The following is a 19,211-nucleotide window of genomic DNA, read 5'->3' on the forward strand; positions in this document are numbered from 1 at the left end:
GAATGAGGTTGTTTGCACTTGTTGGCTGTTACTTGTTGGTATCGTAGACGTTAGTAGGGGTTGTTTTCTTCATTTAGACCCTGTTCTTTTGCCTCTGTTGTTTAGCAGGGGCCCTTGTAAGGCGTCTTTTGTAACATTGATTTGTAGGTAAGCTGCTTTATAGCTGTTGCCATACAAGATGTCTTGTGTACCTCTAGATTTGTTTGACTTCTTTGAAGAAGTTCTTGACTAAGTACTGCAGCTTTGTATTTGCTGGCGGGTTCACTGTTATTTTCTGCTTTCTGTAAAATTATTGGCCCAACAAAGAGCTTTGTCTGGATGCCTCTGAATCACAGCAACCTGTCCCCAGAGGTATTTATTTCCTTAGAAAGAAATCTTTTGTCAAGCACATGTCAGAAACCTGTGCTTCACGCTAGACTGAGAAATCAGTGTAAGGGTTTGTACTGGACTGTTGCTGTAGAAAGTTTCCTCGTGGGCTGTAATCCTCAGATGCACATGGACTTGTCAGTCACTATGTAATGAATATCACATACAAAAATTCTAATCTGATTTCTGGGAGTCAAGGTACACAAATAAGTGCTGTTGAGAAGTAAATAATCACAGGATTTGATTTTCCAGCTAGTGAGGTCAGATTTTTAAAATAATTTTTAAAGGACTTTAAGGCTCTTACAAAAAATAAATATTCACAAGCATAATTTTATATTATGCCATGTTTAAAAAAGGTATGTTTGTGAAATAATTGGTTTTTGTCTACAACCTGCCACAAGTGGACACTTTGTCTTTATATTATTTAATTAAAATACTGTATCAACATGTCTTACTTATGCACTACTTTTAAAATTTTGGAGTAAGATATATTTTTTAATAATGTTACAAAATATTTATATTTCAAATAAATGCTTTCTACTTTTCAAATAATTAAAAAAATGCATCAAGGTTTAACAAAAGAATGTGTCTTGAGCAGCAAATCAGCATATTAGAATGATTTCTGAAGGATCATGTGACACTCAAGACTTGAGTAATTGCTGCTTAAAAATGAAGCCTTACCATCATAGGAATACATTTTTAAATATGTTACAATAGGAAACAGTTATTTTAAATTATAAATATATTTCACTGTATTTTCTTATCAAATAAATGCAGTCTTGATGAGACTTATATAAAAAACACAAAAAAATCAAAAAAACCCAATAACCCCGAAAACTAATAAAAATAAAAAAAATAAAATTAATGTTAATAATGCCAAGACAAGAAGCATTGAGTTGCATTGTTATGGCAGATCCCTGAGAGACAGTCATGTGGGACCAGGCTTCCTCTTGCAAACCACAGTTGCCACAATGCAAAATCAATTTGTCTCTCAGATCGATAATGGAGGGATCTCAGCACCTTGAAGTCTGTTCCAGTTTTAGAGTGAGTTCTAAGCCTGTAGTGCCTCCATATTTCTGTCTTTCCTCTCTCCTCCTTTCTGTTTGTCTCTGTGGGGGGCATCTGAAAGGAGAACAACTCCACGTGGGCTTCTTTGAAGCTCGCTGGCTCCTCCCCAAGTTTCTTTGACGTTCAGCGGAAATGACAGTTAGAGGGAGCTGGGAATTTCACGAATGCCAATCGAGTGTCTAATTAACTCATTGCCTAAAGACACAAGCTTTCGCTCAAAGTGTGAACAGGTGCCCTAGCAGACACGTGTGTGTGTGTGTGTGTGTGTGCGCGCTCAAATGTCCTTGTGTTCATACACACGGATGAATGCCACCTGCTGATCCGTATTCAAATTCACACCACACACCTGTTGGAAGGGTTGTGGCCGATTTTGTTGGAGTTGCATCCTTTCTTACGTAACACTTAGTTCCTCCTGCCAGGCCCCAGGGCTCACAGGCACCATTTCCTCCAGACTGCCATGTTAATTAGAAAGCTCTTCCTGATTTCGCCGTCTCTTACAAGCTGTTTAGATGGCTGTTTGTGGCATTTGTTGTGGTCAAATTGTGGCAAATGAGCTGCGGTGCATATGTCAGCCACGTGCTGCCTCTGTTCTATGCCGAAGCTTTCTCGCTGTGACAAATTAGACATCGCTCGAACACAACGTACACAGACTCGGCCCTGTTAATGTGCTGAATTGGGCCTGTCTAATTGGGTTTCCAGATAATCCTCTATTATTTGAATCATCCCTGTTCCTGCAGCATGTAAATCTTATGCAGGGTTTAAATCAGCTGCCAAGTAGTATTGAAGTTTAATTGAATTACTCAAAGGAGCTTGGGGCTTTTGCTTCGAGCTGCATTTCTACACAGTTGGTACGACTCCAGAATCACTCCTCTGTATAGCCTTCTGACAGCCTCATTGAAGAAAATGTGTTTGTTTTCCATTTATTTTTCTTGTGATCAACACCAGTAATGGGTGTCTTGCTGAGGGTTAGAATGTAAGCCATTTTTACGTCCACTTGATGGAGTAGAGCAGTGTTTTTCCAAACTGAGTCTAGAGTGGAAATAAGTGGGTTGCACACTGGGATGTGTGAGATGACTGACTGAGTATTCATGCAATGTCAGAAATATGAAAAATAAAAGTTCTCAACTTGAATTAATTTGTGTGGTTGGCATATGAAATGACACAACATAGTCCAATTTATGAACAAATGACTCTGTCATATATATTCTCATTTATAGATTTGCATAAGCTGACCTACCCAATGTAATGAATAAAATGTAAAAAATAAATAAATGAATAAAATAAAATATTTTTAAAATAGTATTTGTTCATTTATTTTGTAAAATATATATATATATATTAAATATTACATTTAAATATTTCCTAAATATTAAATTAAATGAAATTAAATGAAATTAAATATACAGTAATTAAATATAATTTCATTTTTTATTCATTAATTTTTTTTTTACATTAAATTATTTTTTCCTAGATTTTACATTTAAGAGAGTATTATTATATGAAATAATAAAGTTTTAACTTTTGAAAAATAATATAACTTTTTTAAAATACTATAATTTAGTTTTAAATAATAAATATTTTTTCTCATATTTCACTCCAAAACATTTTGGTGGGTCTTGAGGCTATGCCTCACTAGATGGTTCCTTGCGTGTAAACATTCAGAAAACCCTGGAGTCAGTAGTCCTGCCCTCAGGCTTATTCTGGACCATACTGTGGACGTCCTGGAGCTGAAAAGGTCCATTCAGTGCTAGTTCTCCCAAGGGAAGCTCTTTGACCATGGGGGCCTGGGCCTCCAAACACAGGCCTGCTATTGTCCATCTGGCCTCTGATTCATTTGAACTACTTGTACTTCACAAACACAAGACCTAAAGACCTGACAATTTCGCACTAGCACAGCAGTAGGAAGAACATGCAGCCATAAACACAATGTCTTTGTTTTTCAGATCCAGGATTTGGCAATCCGCTGCATCCAGAAAAACATCAAGAAGAACCGGGGTGTGAAAGGCTGGCCGTGGTGGAAGCTCTTCACCACCGTCCGTCCTCTCATCGAGGTACAGCTTACAGAGGAACAGATCCGCGGAAAAGACGTAAGCACCCATCATCTTCCCTAACCACTTCAAATGCTCTAAATAGGCATGTCATGTACAGGTTTTGCCTTTTGACAATAGTACAGCTGAATTTAAAGCCCATCTGTGTGGCTTTTAATGCCCCTCTCGGTTTCTCCACCCCACGGGGGTCCCTCTCAAATTCAGCTGCAGCTCTCAGTCACACCTAAAGCGCCCATGTCTTTGATTACTGTCTCTGCGGCTTCGCCTCAATCCGAGTGTTTGTAGAGTTGTGTGTGTGTTTGTGTTTGTGTGTGGGGAGAGTTGGAAGGGTTGTGTGTATGCATACATTACCTATGTAGCTGGCTGGATCAAAAGCAACTCTGCTTCCCGCGGGGGAGTGCATTAGCATGTCATAGAGCGGGTGCGCTTGCGTGTGCGTGTGGGTTTCGTCCGCTGGGCCGCTTCCCGCTGAGTGCTTGTGTAGCCATGCAGTCAGGCATGCTCCTGCGAGAGACAGACGGGTGCTGACACTGCCTCCAAACAGCCTGCTTTTAAAAAACAAACACAGAGTCACTATCTCCTCTGCACAAACAGCCTTCGGAGCTGTAACCGATTGGCTGTAGCCTGCAGTTTTCTCAAGTTAGCAAAAGAAAACTTTAAGAAAGTGGGAGGAGGTTTGCGGTAGCAGACTTGCAGAGACTGAACAGGACAGACTTTCCACCTGACAGTCTGTCATTCTGTTACAGTTTCTAATTTATCTCACCTGTCTATCTCTATACTTCGCTAAATATAGTGGATGTCATAGTGTCTCAGTGTCTGAATGTCTGTGGTCATTTCTCTTCATATCAGCTGAATTTCTTGTCATCCTATCTTTCTGGCTGTCTTATTGTGTTCCTCTGATTGTCTGTCTTTAGGAGGAAATTCAGCAATTCAAGTTGAAGCTGGAAAAAGTAGAGAAGGAGAGGAATGAGTTAAGACTCAATACTGACCGACTGGAAAGCAAGGTTAGTGCTGAAATTCAATTCACTTCAAATAAAATTTAGATTGACTTCAAATTCAGTTCAGATTCAATTCAAATTCGATTTAAAGAAACTCAATTGTTTTAACAAGTTTATCACATGCCTAAATTTCAGTTAGTGAAAGTGACTTGACATGTAGCAAAGTATGGTGTCCCATACTCGGAATTTGTGCTCTGCATTTAACCAATCCAAGTGCACACACACAGTAGTGAATAGTGAACACACACACACACACACACACACACCGTAAAACACCCAATACCAATGGCAATCGAATTTCATGATTCCAGATAAGGAATTTGTGATAACAGCAAAAATGAATGGGGTTACACCAAGTAATTAATTTTATTTATGAAGTTACATATTAATATAAATATCAACAAATTAAATCAGTTACATTAAATAAATAATTCCGGTTAGCAGCAAAAATGAAAGGAGCTATACTAATTAACATAACTCTTTTTATTTAAAAAGGTACATATTAATATAAATATTAACAAATAAAACAATACCATGAAATCAGTTATTCAAGAAATATTCCTTCTGAATATTGTTGTTAATAAAATATGAACAGAGATGGGTCTTAAAGAATAAAATGACACTTTAAGTATAATACATACGTACATTTATATGTCCAATATAAGGCATCCATAATAACATTCGAATATAAAGTTATTATGATACATATACTAGTATTCCATCAAAATAATAATACAAAATCACACCACCACACACTGTCACAGACACCCAGACCTCACATCATCAGCATCTCACCACATTACAAAAAAATCCATCATCTGCGTGTGATAATACAGATGTGAAGTGCAGCATATGTGTGTGAGATGAGCTCATCCACTACTCTAAAGTTTGCAGAGAGCATGTGTGACACATCTAGTGGACGCACACTTGTGTGTTTCAGATCACAGAACTGTCATCAGAGCTTGCAGATGAGCGCAACACGGGCGAATCTGCCTCGCAACTTCTGGAGTCCGAGACCTCGGAGAGACTGAGGCTAGAGAAAGACATGAAGGATCTGCAGGTACCACACACACACTTCAGAACAGAAACAGAGTTTTGACTTAATGGTATTCTGAGGAAATCTCCTCATGCCTGAAATAGATGTTTTCTGACAATGCACAGACAGTGCAGTTCATGCAGCAGAGTGAGAGCCGTATACAGATTGTGTCGTCTCATATTAAATATCAGTGTGAAAGATGTAGTGTGTGTGAGCAAGAGACTGCAGGTGTTTGTCTCTGAATGCCTGGTGGGTGTGTGTTTATGTGTCTCTTAGACTCAAGGTTGCCTGTGTGAGCAGATGGTCTGAGTATTTCCCTGCAGAACAGAAAGCTGATGTGCTCTGCGTCTGTGTGTGTGCGTGTTTGTATGTCAGGCCAAGTTTGACACCATGAAGAAGCAGATGGAGTCTATGGAGATGGAGGTGATGGAGGCACGACTCATACGCGCATCAGAGCTCAACGGGGAAATGGATGACGATGACACAGGTGAGTTTGTGATGTCACTTCCTGGACAGAGCAAGTTTGGAATCGAATGTATAATGGGGTCTCAGTGAAGGGATTTCCCTCATGATGGCTGAGCTTTGAACAAAAATGATCAGAGCCCTCCTGAATCATTTTAGCAGAATTGAAGGGTTATCTGGGAGGATTTCCATGAGTGTGGCGGCCCATGACTCTCTGGTGAGGAGGAGAGCTTAAGGTGTGCTGAGCATTTCAGCGTGGCACCTCTAGACAAATGAGAAAATAATCTGTAGCATCAGAGCTGCTGCTCCTCATTAAGATGTTTATATGGAAATGCCTGGGGGCACTGAAAACAACAAACATCCGCGTTCTCTCTCTCTCCCTGTCTCCCTGTCTCTCTCACTCTTTTTCATTCCTTTATATTTGTGTTTCTGGAACTTTCCATGAAGAGGGAAAATTTTGTCTCTCTCTTTTTCGTTTTTGTTTTGAGAGCTGTTAGATATTTAAACTTGATCTACCTAGCATGAAAAGTAACTTTTAAACACATCAGATCATTATTTATGGGCCCACCTCAGAGATTATTACCTTGTTGACTGTATCTAACAATTGAATTCATTTATCATCAATCTATTGCTAAATATAAAGCTTATAAGTAATACTTTGTTGCGCATTTTGATTGCAGCCTTGTTCATTTTGATTTTGTGAAATTTTTTCCCCCTAATTGTATTGCCCCAATAGATAACTAGACCCTTTCTACATCATGTCAAGACAAGTAAATTTACAAATATTACAGTGCTGACTGCATTCATCAAGCTTAACCATTCAACCTCTTTACCAGTTATTATATTTTAATGAATATTTTTCTTAAATTTTAGTAAATACCACAAACCAATATTTAGCACCAAACTAGCAAGGACCTGATTAGTGATATCTTCAATTTGCAACCCTGTTACCAATTCTGGCACATTTATTTAAATAAATGAATCAGTCAGTTTGTTTACAAATAGAAAATATCAGTGATGTTAATCAGGGTTTTAAAATTTATTTATTTTCAAGTGAATTTCTTTGGGAAAAGGGTTGAACCAATTACAAATGTCATTTAAAAAAAAAAAAAAAGAAAGAAAATTGAATGTTCTGGTTCTTTTTAGTTTATGGTGTACCTTGATCCTCTTCAGTATTTCCTGAATGTTAAGGACTTCCTTTCACTATAAACTTGATAAAAAAGGGGAATAATTACTTTAGGCCATATTTTACACCCTGGAAAGTGGCCTGATTTTCTCAAGGTTTCTCATTCTCCCCTCAACATACACTCTTACTCTTACTTCTTTCTCTGTCCCTCATATTTCTTCTCCTTTTGGAGGGCAGCGTGTTCTCTGTGAAAGCCTGACCGTGATCATACTCAGTAGTGTTCTTCTTAGAATCACTGCTGTCATGAACCGAGCTCATTTTAATGCATGTGTCAGACTGGAGACTGCTTGTTCTCACCTCTGTGTCACACAGCTTATCTCTAAGGCTCAATGCTAATCCACGAACATTTGATTTATTCCACTTTCCAGCAATTACGTTCTCTAATGGTGACGTGGATTGGCTCCACTCTGCATGCCATCGCTAAATGTCTATGTTTCAGAGCACTTTATTTTCCTGCTTTGATTTATTGTGTGTATGTGCATGTTTTTCCCAGTTTGTTAGATATCTGTCAAATTCGCTGAATGGGATTTTGTGTGAGCCATAATCAAAAGGATTGTAGTGAAATTACCTTGGCAGAGGTCCATACTTTAAACCTCGGATCTCTTTAGGGAATGACCGCAGACAATCTGGCCGACAGTGTTTCATCTCGAAAATCATATTGCTGTTATGATGCCAAATAATACGATGTAACTGCTTTATGATAGATATCAGACATCTCAAATTGCACCACGAACTTCAAGTGCACTGAACCTGTTGAGTACTTGGACTATGTGCAGCAGACAAAACAGAGTGCCACCACTTCACTTTGAAGCACTGACATATTTATTTAATTAAATAACAGCCTTTTGCATTTGAGTAAACACACAAGTCCATCTTGCAATGAATTGTGTTTTCAGGAGGAGAATGGAGGCTCAAGTATGAGAGAGCCATCAGAGAGATTGAGTTTACCAAGAAGAGACTCCAGCAAGAGTTTGATGACAAACTGGAGGTGGAGCAGCAAAACAAGAGGCAGCTGGAGAGAAAGGTAAGGATGTCTTAGACACAAAAATAACACTGTTACACACTCAAACACTAACAGCTCTGGTCATTTTTCCAGCACCTACAAGTCTGTAGACTAGGAATGCATCGTATATTTATTTTTTATTTATTTATGTTTTTTTTCTTTTTTCTGGAAATCAGTATTGGCTTTAATAAAGCCTCAGACTTGACTCGTATTGTCATTGTGGTCCAACACAACAGCATATACAGTTTTAAACTTGAATGTATTCGCTGAAACTCATATATCTAGAAAGACACACACTGGATGGAAATATCCACCTGTACAGACTCCACTGAGAATCTGTGTGTTTAGCTGACAGACCTGCAGGCGGATAATGAAGAGGTGCAGCGCGTGGCGCAGCAGCTGAAGAAGAAATGCCAGAGACTGACAGCCGAGCTGCAGGATACCAAACTGCACCTGGAGGGGCAGCAGAGCCGCAACCACGACCTAGAGAAGAAACAGCGCAAGTGAGTCAGACCAGATAAAGATTTACTAAGGAATTGGATTATTACACCTGTTACAGAGCACCTCATGGTGCAGCATGATATTTGGTGCTCATATGTCTCTTTTCTGTACCCAAAGTGACATCAGAGCCTTAAGAGCAGCCCACCAGGGCCTCAGTAACAAGCACCTGAAAATGAAATCTGTAAGACTATCATTACTCAGAGCAGAAGGCTGTAAGCAGAGTGACGTGGTTAATGTGTAAAGGTGCTGCAGCTAAGCCTCTTTAGACTCTTGAGTAAACAGGCGGAGGCTGTGCCTGTCAATGCGGAGGGGATGTGAGAAAGTCCACTCTAAATATAATGATCGGCCTGAGGCTCAGTGTGACGGCAGATTTAGCCAGTAGGAGAGATGGGGGGAGGGCAAGGAGAGCAGCCCTTCATCTCTCTGTGGGGCTTGGATTAACACGAAGAGTTGCATAAGACTCATTTACGGGATCATAACAGGGCCTTGGAGAGAAGGGGGTGGAGAACGAGAGAGAAAAATAGGAAAAAAGGAAAAGAACGAATTGATTTGCCCCAAAGCGTCACGACTCCCCCCTCTTCGCTCATTGTTGCCCACTTACAAGTTAACCCAATCAGAACACTTTTCCCTAATGCCCCTCCTGACACACACGTCACACACAATACTGTAAAGCTTAGATGAGTTTTAGATTCTCAACACTGCTATGCTTGGCTATTTTAGGAAGAGCAGGTATGTTATTTTGTTGTTGTTGTTTTGTATCATGTTATTTATTTTTGGTCACTTTATTTTGAGGTCCAATTCTTGCTATTAACAAACCATTAACTATGACTTTTGCTTCAAGAAACTCCTAATTTGGTGCTTATCAATAGTTAGTAAGGTAGTTGTTAAATTTAGGATTAGGGATTAGAATATGGTCATGTAGAATATGTGCTTTATAAGTACTAATAAACTGGCAATATGTTAATAATAGGCATGCTAAAAAGCAAATAGTTAATTGGTCGCTATACTAAAGTGCTACTAACTTTTATATTTCAGACACATTAAACTTGTGCATTGATTATAGTGATTAGAGTGATAAGTGATTCAAGAATTAGAAATTTGCTTTACTTATTGTATTTATTTTGACTAGTGGTCAACTTGTATAGGTTTTTCAATGACAAATAGTGATATCTAAAGAGCATGGAGGCAGATTTATTTATATTGTCAAATTTCATTTTTTTTTTTTTTTTATTAAATTTCTTTTTTAAACAATATTTGCTTTATTCCCTGAAAAAAAAAATGAAAACAGTGAAAACTAATTATCCATTAATATTGTCTCAAAAATTTGTAAGTGTCAGCTTGGCTGATTTTAAAGGGATAGTTCACCCTAAAATGAAAATTCTAACACTGTGTGGCTTACTTTCTTTGGTGAAACATTGTCAAGAAGATATTTTGAATAATATCTTGGTGTGTTTAGTCCAAAGAGTGGAAATCAGTGGTAACCGAAACTGTTTACCTACCAACAATCTGGTTGAAGTTTAGTGCTTGTGGAATCATTTGTGATGGTCTCAGCAGATCAAGTGCATCATGGCAGCTCGTTCCACCTCAGGAGCACAGAGAGTAAATCCTCTGGAAAGTGTCTTTTTTGAGATTAAGCTTGTTGATGGTGTGTTTTTTGTGTGGATGCAATGTCTGCAGGTTTGACTCTGAGCAGACTCAGGCTCAAGAGGAGGTGCAGAGAGAGAAGAGTCAGCGAGAGAAACTGAGTAGAGAGAAAGACATGCTGACCGGGGAAGTGTTCAGCCTTAGACAACAACTGGAGGTCAGCAACCTCTCTTATATCATGCTTCTTTGTTGTCTCTCACTCACATACCTTTCCCGCTGTGACGTATCCGTGTCTGTGTGTGCTGAGTCCAGACTGAGTTGTGCTAAATGAGTTTTTCTCTGCTCTCTCAGGATAAGGATCTGGAGATATGTGCTGTCAATCTGAAGCTCGAGCAAATGGAGGCTGAGCTTCAAGATCTGAACTCACAGGAGTCAAAGGATGAGGCGTCATTGGCCAAGGTTAAAAAGCAGATTCGTGATCTTGAGGCAAAGGTCAAAGATCAAGAAGAAGAACTTGATGAGCAGGCTGGAACCATTCAGATGCTGGAGCAGGTAATCAAACACTCACACATTTTTCAATCTTGATGGGAACTTTATTAATTTTCACTAACTTTTGCAACAATTTTGTCTAAGTAAACCTGTGCACAAACACACCACACTCAAACCAGCCATACACTCATGACATCATGTCCTAAGAATAAGGATATACATTGCATTGAGCTGCATGATGTTTAATGTATTATTTCTTGGAATGATGCACTTTCTCCATGCATGCAATTTTCACCTGCCATGCATAATATGCTAATTCATGTAAATTCAATTGATGTGTCTGTATGAAGAAACAGTCAATACCCACAGTCTGCATACATTATTATAATAATAATAATAATTACAAAGCATTTTATTGGCCTGTGTGACAGGGATATTTTGCATATGCATCTGTATGCACATAGCGCCTGTTCCAGTGGATTCCAGTGCATGCATGCATGCAGAAGGTGTGGATTTGTATTCACTGAGCTGTTGATGTTGTGACCTGCAGGCCAAGCTCCGTCTGGAGATGGAGATGGAGAGACTGAGACAGACGCATTCGAAAGAGATAGAGAGCAAAGATGACGAGGTGGAGGAGATCAGACAGTCCTGCAGCAAGAAGGTATGATACAGTCTACTAACTGTTATACAACAATAACTGCTAATAATTATTACGACCTTTGGCATGTTAGCTTCATTGTATGAAATATTGTGTGTGTGTGTATATATATATATATATATATATATATATATATATATATATATATATATATATATATATATATATATATATATATATATATATATATATATATAATATATAAATATAAATATATATATAAAAACACACAGTGGGGAAAATATTTATTTGATCCCCTGGTGATTTTGTAAGTTTGCCCACTTACAAAGAAATGAAGGGTCTGTAATTTTTATGGTAAGTTTATTTTAAAGGATAGAGACAGAATACCAACCAAAAAATCCAGAAAAAGACACATTAAATAAAGGTTAGAGATTGATTTGCATTTCAGTGAGTGAAAGAAGTATTTGATCACTTACCAACCAGCAAGAATTCTGGCTCCCATACAGTTATGTGTCCATGTGGAACACAGATTAGTCCTGTCACTTTAAGAAGCTGCTCCTAATGTCAGCTCGTTAGGTGTATAAGACACCTGTCCACACAATCTGTATCTTCCATTCCAAACTCTCCCACCACCATGGACAAGACCAAAGAGCTGTCAAAAGATGTCAGAGACAAGATTGTAGATCTGCACAAGGCTTGAATGGGCTACAAGACCATCAGCAAGAAGCTTGGTGAGAAGGAGACAACTGCTGGTGTGATTATTTGGAAATGGAAGAAATACAAAATAACCATCAATTGGCCTCGGTCTGGAGCTCTGTGCAAGATCTCACCTCATGGGGTAAGGATGATCATGTGAAAGGTGAGGGATCAGCCCAGAACTACACGGGAGGAGCTTGTTAATGATCTTAAGGCAGTTGAGACCACAGTCACCAAGCATAACATTGGTAACACACTACGCCACAATGGACTGAAATCCTGCAGCACCCAAAAGGTCCCCCCTGCTCAAGAAGACACATATACAGGCTCATTTAAAGTTTGCCAGTGAACGTCTAAATGATTCAGAGAAGGCTTGGGAGAAAGTACTGTGGTCATATGAGACTAAAATTGAGCTCTTTGCCATTAACTCGACTTGCTGTGTTTGGAAGGAGAAAAATGCTGACCATGACCCCAAGAACACCATCCCTACAGTCAAGCATGGAGGTGGAAATATTATGCTTTGGGGCTGTCTTTTTGCTAAGGGTACAGAACGAATTCCGCATTGTGGGGCAAATGGATGGAGCCATGTAATGTAAAATCTTGGATGAGAACCTCCTTCCCTCAGCCAGAACACAAGAAGCACATTAAGGTCACAGAGTGAGCTGAAGGGAGCGGAAACTTTGAGTTGCCAAACAACAGCCAAGAAACTTTAAGGATTTAGAGAAGATATGTAAAGAGGAGTGGATCAAAATCCCTCCTAAGATGTGTGCAAACCTGGTGACCAACTACAAAAAAACGTCTACCTCTGTGCTTGCCAACAAGGGTTTCTGCACCAAGTGCCAAGTCATGTTTTGCTTGGGGATCAAATACTTATTTCACTCACTGAAATGCAAATCAATTTCTAACCTTTATATAACTTTCTCTATCCTTTAAAATAAACCTAAAATAAAAAAACTACACACCAAAATAAACCGACCACAAAAATAAAAAACCAAAAAAGTGGACAAACTTATAAAATCAGCAGGGGATCAAATAAATATTTTCCCCACTGTGTGTGTAAGTGTGTGTGTGTGTGTGTGAGAGAGAGAGAATGTATATACTATTGTATGTGAATGTATATGTTATTTGACTTTACATTTCAGTCTTCACTATGCAAATGCTGAATTTTGTGGAGCTATTTATATATTATTATTGTTATTATTATTATTATTCATTTATTAATTAATTATACTAATTAATGTTATTGTTACTAGATATTAATTTTCAGTAAATCGCAAAATCACTAGCTTCGATTTCAATAAATATTTTTGATGAAATCCGAGAGCTTCCTGACCCGGCATAGTCAGCATTGCAATTGACATGTTCAAGGCCCAGAAAGGTAGTAAGGACATTGTTAAAATAGTCCATGTCACATCAATGGTTCAACAGTAAATGCCCAAAGTTTTGCAAGCCCTGTACTGCACTGTAAAATAATGAGTTATTATATTAACCAAAACCTTATTATTATTATTATTATTATTATTTTCTTTTAATAACAAGTTTTGTCAAGATAAAGATGAAAGGTTGCTCTAGATTTATTTATATCACTGCAAAAATAAGTCAATATCTCAGGAAAACATCTGTTATGTCAAAATTATGATTACATTTTTTTTTTATAATAGCCCTTTAGAGCTCCCATACACGTTCAAGTCACCAGCTAACACCACATAAACATGCTCAGAATACTTTACAACTGGTTTCAGATGTTCAAGAGTGTTCAGTTTATAACATTTTAATTGCTAATGTTCAGTTCTTATGCAGAGCTCGTTTCAACTTCTGTACAACATAAATAAACAAGACGTATTAGCCCTTGTGTTGAATATGAATTTTCATTCTGCATTGTTCAGCGCAGCTCTTGTTGCAGATAGCGCCTTTCACATTTGTGGAGTGTCTTTGCCGCGGAGGTGCAGATAAGCTGAACTCATTGAGTTTTGTTTTGATGTATAATTCATGGGGCTGCTATTTTATTTTCCTCATGTATAGTTCACCTTTCCCTCCTCTCCACTTAACCAGTCAAGCTGCCAGCACAGTGCATCCCATAATTACCCTTCTTTCTCACAACCGAGTCCATTGATTGACACTTGAAGGTGCTCAGAAGCATCTGAAGACACTTTTAGGGAATCTGTTTATATGTCTAGATTTACTCTTCAGGGCAAACCTACTTTACAAAGCGCTCTGTGATGTTCTGTTATTTTGCATGTGTGTGAGCAGCTCAAGCAAATGGAGGTGCAGCTGGAGGAGGAGTATGAAGAGAAGCAGAAGGTCTTGCGTGAGAGGAGAGACCTGGAAGCCAAGCTGATGAGCGCTCAAGACCAGGTACTTACTTACTATATATACAGTACCATATCAAGGTTTGAAATATGGTAGTTAAGCAATATTGCATATCACTTAAGTGAATTTTCTAATTTTATTGTATTTTATTTATGTATTAGTTTATTTTTGACAGACTGTTTACAGACCTGAAATAAAATGTTTGTAGCTTTTAGTTATGTACGCATGTACTCCTTTTAGCCATTCAAAAGTTTGTGGTCAGTATGTTTTTTTTTTTTTTTTGTATAATGCTTTTATTCAACAAGGGTGCATTAAATTGATCAAAAGTGACAGTAAAGACATTTATAATGTTATAAAAGATTTCTATTTCAGACAAATACTTAATTACTTAAAACTTTGTTTATAAGAATAGAAAGAATCTAATTTAACATGTATATTAGATGATTAGATGATCTATGAAGGTTCATGTGACACTAAAAACTGGAGTTATGGGTGCTGATAATTCAGCTTTGCCCTCACAGGAATAAATTACATTTTAAAATTGTAATAATATTTTACAATTTTCCTGTTTTTACTGTATTTTTAAATAAATAAATGCAGCCCTGGTTAAGCATAAGAGTCTTCTTTCAAAACTATTTTAAAAAGATCTTACAAACCCCAGTTTTATAAACAGTGCTTGTATATACATTTAAAATGTAACATCTTTCTGTAAATCACAGATCAAAAATGCTAATGACTCATTTCACACTTTTTGGGGTAAATCCAAATCATCCCTGAACTTCTGCTTTAGCACTAGTTGAGCAAATCATGTAAATAAAGGTCTTTGCTTGAGTGCGTACAGGATTTAAAGGGTATATTTATATAGAACCGGTATGTAAAATCTCTTTGGTGTTTTCAGGTGAGCCACAGAGATGTGGAGACAGAAAAGCGTCTGAGAAAAGACCTTAAGCGCACAAAGGCCTTGCTGGCTGATGCCCAGCTCATGCTGGATCACCTGAAGAACAACGCTCCCAGCAAGAGAGAGATCGCTCAGCTCAAGAACCAGGTCTGTTTCTCAGCTCTCCTGGGCTCTGTAGTTAACACATCATATACGACATCCAGTCCAAACATACATTTTACTTATGTGTGTGTGCTCTTCACAGCTTGAGGAGTCAGAGTTCACTTGTGCTGCTTCAGTCAAAGCCCGAAAGTCAATGGAAGTGGAGATCGAAGACCTCCATGTCCAAATGGATGACATATCTAAATCCAAGCAGACGGTAAGTCTGTCAGTCTTTGAAAAAGAACCAAACTGAATTGTTTTTACTTCTTTTACCTTAGAGTCAGAGCAAGATCATCACACACACAGACAAAGTACACCACCTGTCTTCTGTCTTCATCCACCATAGGTGGGAGCCAGGATGTCATTTCAATTACTTACCGCAGGGAAATGATTTCCACCCATAATAGCACATTTCTAATGTCGTCTCTAATTTCAACAGGATGTATCAGCGTGAAATACATTACACTTTAATAATTCGTTCATTGATTCAGTATTATTTCCACATGGAGAAAATTGTGTAATTGTGTCCTCACTGTAGCGTATTATAAAGTGATATCAGGAGAGAAGGATGCAGCCAAATTCTGCAGATGCTGTTCCCCTGACGCTGCCTCCATATTGTTTTCTTTTTCTTTTTTTTTTTGGTCTCGTCGCCGCCTGTCATATTTGCTCAGCTCTCTGGAGCAAGAGACACTCTGACAGAAGGGTGCAGTGAACATTTTAATTTTCTATAAAGCTGCAGCCACACTCAAGCGTTGTTTTGGTGCAGAGTGTTTTTGTGGGTTTTGCTAAACTTGTCTCTCTTCTAAATATTGTCATATTGATTAGCAAGGCTGTGATAAATGGTCTGGTCATGATCACTGTCTGATTAGCTTCAGGTTTGTCTGTCACCCCTCCCCTCCCCTCCCCCGGAGCTCATGGATTTCCACTAGAGGATTTGAAGGTGAAGCATAGGTTTGATACAATACACCTGCCAGACAGAGTTGAAATGGAACTGTACAGAAAATAGGGAGTATCTTTTATCAGTACCTTGTGCTAAAAATGAATGTAAAACTAGATTTTCATTACTATGTAGACATACTCCTGCAAAGCCAGAGCATTTATATCATTTATGAATATTTGAAAAATGGGTTATTGAGAAATCATCATAATATTGATATCATAACAAAAAGCACACCATCATATGACCACAAATATTTACACTACTATTCAGAAGTTGGGGGTCGGTAAGATTTAATTATTATTATTATATATTTTTTAAAGTATCTTATGCTTACCAATACTGCATTTATTTGATTAAAACCGTGATATTGTGAAATATTATTACAGTTTAAAACGGCTCTTTTCTATTTGAATATATTATAAAATCTAATTTATTCTGTTTTTTACTGTTCGGAAGTTTGGGATTGATTAGATTTTGTTTTTGAAATCTAATGCTCAACAAATCTGTATTTACAGTAGAAACAGTAATACTGTCAAATATTGTTACAGTTTAAATCAATGTTGAAAATAGTTGTGCTGCGTAATATATTTGTGGTAACCATGATACATTGTTTTCCAGAAATCTTTGTTGAATATATAGTTAAAAAAAAAAAACAGCATTTATTTGAAATAAAAATAAATATTTTGTTATATGTGACCCTGGACCATAAACACAGTCTTAAGTTTTAGTTTTTTGAAATTTAATAATGAATAAATAAGCTTTCCATTGATGCATGGTTTGTTATGATCGGACAGTATTTGGCCGAGATACTACTATTTGAAAATCTGGAATCTGAGGGTGCAAAAAAATCTAAATATTGAGAAAATCGTCCTTAAAGTTGTCCAAATGAATTATTAGCAATGCATATTACTAATCAAAAATTAAGTTTTGATATATTTACGGTAGGAAATTAACAAAATATCTTCATGGAACATGATCTATACTTAATATCCAAATGATTTTGGCATAAAAGAAAAATCGATAATTTTGACCCATAAAAATGTTTTTTTTTTTGGCTATTGCTAAAAATATACCCCAGCGACTTAAGACTGGTTTTGTGGTCCATGGTCACATATTATAAATAATATTATAATTTATTTACAGTCACTTCTAGTCAATTTAATGTGTGCTTGCTGCATAGAATAAAGGTAAGGTAATTGTCACATTTTGTGAGATAAAGGAGTCTGTTTTGGATCAGAGAGGGTGAAAATGGTGACATGTTGGTGCATATCAGGGAAACAAGTAAAATGCTAAAAAAAAAAAAAAAAAAAAAAAAAAAAAAGTGTAGATTATCACCCCTTTCATTTTAATTAATTTGTATTGATTTGCGAAAGAGAGGGAATGAGTGAAATAAAATGCAAGCTGTCTTCATGAGGATGTTTTTACAAAATAATGTCATTTCCTGCTTTTCTGCTCACTAATTCATAAGTAATGTGTGAGGTGTCTACACTTTTTCGCTTTTACTAATAAATTTGAAAGTTACTCCTCAGAGATTAGCTGGCTGTATTAAGGTAATTATTATTGAATGGAATTAGACCTGTGATGCTGTTTGACAGAGCAGGCAGGGAAGTGTTCATCTCTAATTTGGCAGAAGGTGCTGTGTTCTCAGGGATTTATACAATGCAAGCAGCTACTGTTTAGTGACGGTGTGACAGGAAAATTATCTCTTTAAGGAATTAAAAGGAGCTGGGTTTCAGTTTGAAAATAAAAATGAGCGCTGATGCCGGAGAGGTTAGCTGCGTGTGTTCCTGATCTGCAGAGGGCAGAGGTTTGAGTCTGAATGTGTTAAGTCCGTTGTCTATTCGCTGCTGTCTGTATCAATAAAAATAGCTATAACATGTTCAGGGACCCAATCAGTTCCTGATGCATAAATTCAAGATATGTCCTACTTTTTTTTTTATAGTGCGTTGTAATATGAAAGTAAAATGAGTTGTGAATGCCATGTCAACTAGAACATGTAATTTATCATTGCCAGAATGCTGAGCATCTCAGTCAGAGTGGTTGTTTTCCATTTCTTAGACATTTTTTAATTTCAATTTGCAGTCATATTTATGTTTGTCTTATGCTTTTGTTTGATTTTCATGCAGCTTGAAGAGCAGCTGAGTCGTTTGCAGAGGGAGAAGAATGACCTGCAGTCTCGCATGGAGGAGGATCAGGAGGACTTGAACGAACTCATGAAGAAACACAAAGCTGCCGTTGCCCAGGTAACTCTTTTCGGCACTCATGCCTGTCAGATCGCTATACAGAGCCTCTCTCTCATCATCACACACAGAGTAGATGTGTATGTACATTTATGTTTTTTTTGTATTATAAAAGTTCAATATGAGCAAAGTGTTATTTAATGAATTATACATCATTTTTAAAATAACATTTAATTAACGTATCAAAATTATTATATATAACTTTTTAAAATAACAGATTTATTGATAATGAATATACATGATATATAATTATAATATAATATAATATATATCATTATAATTCTGATATGTAAAATATTTATTTTGAATCTGTGGATTATATAGAATTATATTTTTGAGACATGTTTCACAAAGCAGTGTGTGCCTATTGTGGAACCCATATTTAACATGTTCCAGCATTCACAGCAAGCAAAGTGCTATTGAATAGCAAGAGCGTTGTGAAACAGGCCTAAAAAGCATTTTTATTCACAGTTGTGGTGTCCTTTTTGATTATATCTTTTTTTTGCCACTGCGCATATTGCATGCTACATTTGACATTTTCCAGTATGATTCATAGCTGTTTCTCGGCAACATGCCTCCATGCAAATCAAATCGACAGCATCATTTAGAGTGTGCAGATGGAGCAC

General features: G+C 37.3%; 1 protein-coding gene across 17 annotated transcripts in view; it reads left to right on the forward strand.

The window, feature by feature from the left end:
* The window catches only part of LOC109112221 (unconventional myosin-XVIIIa-like), a 90,846-nt gene that overhangs the window by 57,181 nt on the left and 14,454 nt on the right, over positions 1–19,211 (forward strand). For all 17 annotated transcript variants that reach the window (XM_042771187.1, XM_042771189.1, XM_042771190.1 and 14 more), the window contains 13 exons: positions 3,378–3,521; positions 4,397–4,486; positions 5,421–5,540; positions 5,892–6,003; positions 8,061–8,188; positions 8,516–8,670; positions 10,346–10,469; positions 10,604–10,804; positions 11,292–11,402; positions 14,307–14,411; positions 15,265–15,411; positions 15,509–15,622; positions 18,472–18,588. In XM_042771187.1, the coding sequence (XP_042627121.1) occupies positions 3,378–3,521; positions 4,397–4,486; positions 5,421–5,540; positions 5,892–6,003; positions 8,061–8,188; positions 8,516–8,670; positions 10,346–10,469; positions 10,604–10,804; positions 11,292–11,402; positions 14,307–14,411; positions 15,265–15,411; positions 15,509–15,622; positions 18,472–18,588 (1,668 nt within the window). The remainder of the gene's footprint in view (positions 1–3,377; positions 3,522–4,396; positions 4,487–5,420; positions 5,541–5,891; positions 6,004–8,060; positions 8,189–8,515; positions 8,671–10,345; positions 10,470–10,603; positions 10,805–11,291; positions 11,403–14,306; positions 14,412–15,264; positions 15,412–15,508; positions 15,623–18,471; positions 18,589–19,211) is intronic.

Source organism: Cyprinus carpio, chromosome A15, assembly GCF_018340385.1.
Source record: "Cyprinus carpio isolate SPL01 chromosome A15, ASM1834038v1, whole genome shotgun sequence".
NCBI lineage: Eukaryota > Metazoa > Chordata > Actinopteri > Cypriniformes > Cyprinidae > Cyprinus > Cyprinus carpio.